The 6,207-nt window shown below is 41.3% G+C and overlaps 1 protein-coding gene across 1 annotated transcript; it reads left to right on the forward strand.

The window, feature by feature from the left end:
- The first annotated feature begins 489 nt into the window (after positions 1-489).
- Positions 490-4,056, forward strand: LOC104494966 (spondin-1-like). Its single transcript, XM_010137874.1, has 3 exons — positions 490-648; positions 2,181-2,444; positions 3,234-4,056. The coding sequence occupies exons 1-3, from the start codon at positions 552-554 to the stop codon at positions 3,395-3,397; spliced, it is 525 nt and encodes a 174-aa protein (XP_010136176.1). The 5' UTR covers positions 490-551; the 3' UTR covers positions 3,398-4,056.
- The last annotated feature ends 2,151 nt before the right edge of the window (positions 4,057-6,207 follow it).

A 6,207-nucleotide genomic window follows, 5' to 3' on the forward strand; every position in this document is an offset into this window, starting at 1 on the left:
AATGCCCCCCTTCTCAAACCGCGACACCCACGAACAGTCCAGAAATTGAGGTACCCTTTGTGTGCAGCCAGTCTCATCCTTACTGTGACTATTGGTTTTGATTTCTTAACAAATATTAAGATTTTTATTAAAGACAGAAAGAAGTAAAAAATTTTGTGGTAGATCAAATGTGGAAGTACACCATTTTAGATATCAATTTGACTTCCAGTTCTATCCAGGTTTTTTTAGAGGAGTTATGACTGAACCAAACTATTTATTCTTCAATAACCCCTCAGTCTGTAACCCTTCAATTTAATATAGTGCTTTATGAGCTGCTTCTTCAACATCATTCAGCTTGTGATGCATTTGGTTCAAAGTGACAACAAAGCATAATCAGTTGACAGATAAAACACAGTACATTTCCCACCTGTATTATTTTCAAAACACATACCTTTGTAATTTATGTATAACAAGAATTTTTTACCTTTTCTATTTTCGTATTAGATACCATCCCCTGTCTACTCTCTCCTTGGTCTGAATGGAGTGACTGCAGTGTGACGTGTGGGAAGGGAATGCGAACCCGGCAAAGGATGCTGAAATCTGCTGCCGAGCTCGGAGACTGCAACGAGGAGCTGGAACAAGCAGAAAAGTGCATGCTGCCCGAATGCCGTGAGTGCGGAGCGGGGAGGCTGGCTGGGCGGGCTGCAGCCTGTGGGGCAACGCTCTGCCATCGTTTTTGGCATTGTTTCTTAGGGGCTTACAACAGCTCTTTTTTTCTAAGAAAAGTTATTATATGGACAATTATTTCCTGCTTGCCTTTGGTTATGAAATGTAATTTGAAAATTTTAGACAAATGCCCTCCTCTGATACTAGGACTGCTAGAGCCTGCTTTGTGATTCTGTTTTGGAGAGGGACCACAACTGGTGAGAGCTGGCCTTGCCTCCCCAAACTCTATAAGCAAATGATGCAGTACTCACTCGCTCCGGTTTTAGCTTTCCATTCGTGTATTACTCCTAAGCCTACATAATATGCAATTTTTATCTTCCAAGGATTTTTTATTAGTTATTGGTTTTTTAATTGTTATTATTGTGCACTTTTGGCTGTTGAGAGCGGGAACGTGATCATGCCCTAACTTCAGCTTGCCTTACTCAGCTCTATACTGACGACTGAGACTGCTTTAGCTATACAGTTTCTCTATATTTAACACAACATCATAACTTTAGGCAACAGACTGTGCACTTACCAACAGTAAACAAATTAGAATTATAGAGACAGGGAGGGAAAAGGAGAATGGATTAAAATCACCTGTGTGATTTGTTTAGCTCACAGAAAGAGCATGAAAGAGGCTCCGCCTTTGAACCGCAGGGGAGCCTTTTTACTGATCCACCTCCTTGTGCAACCTGGAATATTGTATGAGCCAGTGGATGGTGTGGACACAGCTGCCTTGGTTTTTTTTTTTACCTAACTCTGCTAAAATGCCCCACTTCTTGGGTGGTGCAAGTTTCTAGTTGCTTTGCAGTCTGTGAAGCATGATAGCCTAAGGCACTGCGGAGTGAATAAGACACAATTGCTTTAAGCATCCTGTTGCCAGCTGGTTTATGAGGCTTTATAACTAATTACATTATTTTTCACAGTAAGTGTTGGCTAGAAAAAGCTTTTACACTGTAATTTGCTAATTCAGCTTTTCTATAATAACGTGAAATATCATTTTGATTATTATTCACTGGGGCTGTAAGTTTTAAGCAGTGCTGAAAAGAAAACTTTGAAGACATAACGATATTAGTGAATCCTGCTTATAGCATAACACCACCAGTAAAGCAAGGCTTAAGTCTCATTCTTTGTAAATATAACCCAATTTTTAACAGCTTTTCATTATGAAATAGATGTATGGGTGTACAGAATGGAAAACCGAATCAGGCACGGAAGAACTATTTATATGGGTTTTGTAATTTTAGTGGTCTGCCAGCACCACTCTCAAAAAAAAATTGAGGAAAGTGACAGGTAATAGTTCTGCTAGGAATGGACTCAGAAGATTTTGACAGGTAGCCTCACAAAATTTGCCAAAGAGACTAGAGGCTTAAGCTGCATTTATGTGTTTAAGATGAAAAAAACCTCATTAGGCATATCCGTGTGTTTCTTCTTGACCTTATCTTTAGATCTCACAGCTTTACTGTGAAATATTCTTCCTTCCTTCCTTGCAGCCATTGACTGTGAGCTAACAGAGTGGTCCCAGTGGTCCGAATGCAACACCTCGTGTGGAAAGGGCCACATGATCAGGACAAGAATGATTAAAATAGAACCTCAGTTTGGAGGAACAGCATGCCCAGAAACTGTCCAACGTACAAAGTGTCGAGTAAGGAAATGCCTGAGAGGCCCAGGTATGGAGAAACGGCGCTGGAAAGAGGCCCGGGAGAAACGGAGAAGTGAACAAGCAAAAAAAAATATAGAAAGTGAGCAATATCCAGGTGAGCACGAAGCCGTGTTTTACCATGCTGGTGTCTGCCTGCCTTTTCTGCATAGCTCCGTGCTGCGAGAGCACGTCCAGCATTTCAGTCTAGGGAAAGTTTTAGCAATAAAGCATAAGCCACTTCTGGGTTTTGCCTACAGCCAAGAACGTGCAACCTGTGTTTAGGGCCCAGTGGAGAAAGACTCACCGCTGTCCCCGTTCCATCGCTGAGACCATTTGAGCTTCTTCGCTACAAAGCGCAGAGCGTGACAAATCTAGAATTTAGACCTGGCAAAGGACCGACTGATTGCAATTTCTGCAGAACTGGGTCATTAATCTTTGCATTTGATTACCTTTGAACTTTGGAAGTACATGGTGCTGGATCCAGTGCTGAATATCAAAACTGAACTGGTTTCCACCTCGATAATCCAGACTGCTTCTGTCCTTTAAGGGACAGTATTAACAAGCACTGATGTCTTAAATCAATAAAACATATTAACTTGTGGCATAGTTTATATTATCTGGAGATGAGTTACTCCTAAGCTGTGGTTCATGCTTGTCTGACATAACAGTTTCTTAATTTTATCTTTCAGAATGTAGACAGTAAATTTTTTTCAATACATTTTTTCGGTTTGACAGATGCACCTCGGTTATTCTCAACTAGGGTTTCTTAATTCCTGCTGTAATAAACTAGGCAATGCACTACCTTAGATTCAGAAGGTGCAAGTCTGCACACGTGCATAGTGGTACATGTTGAGATACAGGTTAATTGGAAATAACAACTTAACCAAATGACTTGCTTTTTCAGTTTGTAGGCTGAAACCATGGACTGCTTGGACAGAATGTTCTACGCTCTGTGGAGGAGGAATTCAGGAGCGTTACATGATGGTAAAGAAGAGGTCCAAAAGTACTCAGTTTACTAGTTGCAAAGACAAAAAGGAGCTAAGAGCATGTAACGTTCACCCTTGTTAACAAAACACGAGGCTTCAAAGTGATGCACTCTGAGCTAAATGGAAAGTCAACCTTGGTTTAGTTTTTAAAACAAAACAAAATATAAAGTGTATATTAGTTTTCATTTTTTCAGTGTGGTTTGCTTTTTAGTCTTGCTGGTGCAAGAAATATATTTTATAAATATCTCCTCACAGATTTATGCTGAAAGTAAACCTTTGGTATTCCAGCCAGCCCTTAACGCATAAAAATAGTAAGTCATTTTGAGTCATTTAACTAAAATACAGACATATCTGTGGACATGGAATAGCCATATACAGACTCTACTCGTAAAGACATGGGATGCATGCATGTTAGCACAGCTGAGTGACATGTTTCATATGCGGGAGGATTTCTCTCTCAATTTGATTACAAAAATCCAAAGCAGTGCCTACGTGATTACACAACTATGCCAAGGAGTAACTTCAGTAGTGCTGGTTCAATGATATTAAAGGTGCATGTTTATCTTTTTACATTACTGGGTTAAGCTGATAGTTCAAATAATGATCCTATACACTTTTCTTCACATGGATGCTACAGTCCGTGCAGAATGGTCTTTGTTTCTTTAATTTGTGCAGCTCAGTAGCGATGTCTGCCACAACAGTCATGGTCGAAACAGCACACGAGGAAAGCGTGTGGGTGTCGTATTTAGATGCCATATCCTTGTATTGGGTCTATCCACACAGAGAGTGGCAACAGTTTCGTCACAGAAAGACTTCCACATGAGAGCCACTACAAAATTAGATTTGCTTTTGTGAGAATGTTAATCACAGGCCAAGACAGAAAGAGGTTTATAATACAATAAAAATGGTAGAGAAAAATGTGAACCAGGTTGCATGCATCCCTTATAACAAACAAAGGGAAGGGAGCCTCTGAAATGAAACAATGACAGCCTGTTAAAAATATTAATTACAGATTGACACAAGAATATATGTACAGCAGGGTCATTTCTGGTTTTTCACTCAGCATATAGGAATATCTAAAAAAAATACCGAATTTGTGAATTACTCCTTCGTTGATGTACGAGGCAGGATAAATTTTTTCCCTGACCACTTCAGCAATCAGTAAACTGCCTGAGACAAGAAAGTAGCTCCTCACCACTGTAATTGCTGGTTTACACCACATTCTGCAGAGTTTAGCTCTCACCCCTACGCGTAATTAGGTGTAGGACCAGCCAGACCTTGGGCTTCACTTGCTATTGGAATATAACACTGTCCTCTAAGTTTAGCTATGTCACATGGAAGATGAGAGGTGAAGGTGTTACCTTTTGGTCCAGGAAAGGCAGCATACACCTATGTCTCTACGCAAGTAATAACAATGCACTGAAAATAAAGACTGTTGATGCTGACTCTTAAAACAAGCTTGAGAGAAATGAATGGAGAGAATTCTATTTTATAGTCCCTTTAAAACAGCCTGAAGCAATTTACTCACTTCCTTAACACTCGGTCACAATTCTGAGGACCTGACACCCAGGTTTTAAGTGTCCGCAGTTGATGTGCGCCACAACCCACTGAGGCTGCTCATCTGCACCATCCCCACCCTGGGAACCTGCCCTTACCTCCCTGTCCCTGAGCGGGCCAGGTGGGCTGGCCGCATTTCACTGTAGGCCTTCTCTTCTTCATTTCCCAACTGAACACCGGCAGGGGCTGCTCAGGACTTCCTCAGATGTCGCATCCCACCCCCTCAAGGTATTTTACTGTTTTTTTAAGATCTGGAGTAAAGGGAGGGTTGGGGCAGTAATGGAACTAAGCAGAGCATTAAGCCTCTCCAGCTGCCACTTAACGAAATGGGTGTAAGCTCACAGTGAACCAAACCAGGGGGGAAAAAAAGAAATATATACATACACTCACACACAAGGTTTAATGCTGAACCCAAACATTTTACATTTTGCACGTCATGGCTCGTTTAATATTAATTCAGAGAGCTTGCCTCCCTGTGCCTGTTGAAATAGTCTGCAGTTTAAATCTCTACAGCACTGTCGTTACAGTGTCGCAGAAAGACTGTCCCTGTGTGATGTATTTATGACCTTACTTTGCACATTACCCTTTTATGACCAAAAAAAAAACCAACCCCAACAAAAAAACAGTGGAATGATATAGATACTGGAAGAGTGACCAGCTGAGCATATTTCAGGTGAAGAAACAGATGGCAGCGGACAAGGGCTGCCGGGATTAATGCCAGGCCCAGCAACCGAGAGCAGCCGCCCCCTACCTTTGTGAGCCGCTCCTGCTGAGGCTGACGGGGCTGTCCTAGCTGAGGCTGACCGTTCGAGAAAACCACCTTTGGCTGTGAAACGTGTGACAGAGTGGTTTTGTAGGCTTGGACCCGCAAGACCTGCTCTGAGGGAGCAGAAGAAAGTTCCTCCTGAATGGAGCTTGTTTGAGCTAATCTTGCAAAACCATGCCTGCTTCTGCAAATAACCAGTGAAGACCAATGCTGTATTTTCATTTTCATATTTGTTCCTGTTCATCAAGTTGTTTTGTCTTTGAGTTATGCCCTTTGCCAAAGGCTACATAGTCCAAATACGCCTTAGGTATATAGGAAATGGACTACATCTTTCTGAACACACCCACCAAAATTGTCCATGAAAACAATCTGGAATTCCCTTCACTGTGGTTCTTACTAATTTGATTCTCCATATAGTTTGTTTCTCTCTCAGGAGGCTGTTCAGTGTGATTTCCAGTCATTTCTCTTAGGCTCGTTAAAGTTATGAATGTTGGAAAAATATTTTTCCCCATCTTGTTAACACATGCCATGACATTGTATATTACGCTGCTCAGAAATGTGTCATCATT

The sequence above is a fragment of the Buceros rhinoceros genome, unplaced genomic scaffold (genome assembly GCF_000710305.1).
Source record: "Buceros rhinoceros silvestris isolate BGI_N320 unplaced genomic scaffold, ASM71030v1 scaffold1206, whole genome shotgun sequence".
Taxonomy (NCBI): Eukaryota; Metazoa; Chordata; class Aves; order Bucerotiformes; family Bucerotidae; genus Buceros; species Buceros rhinoceros.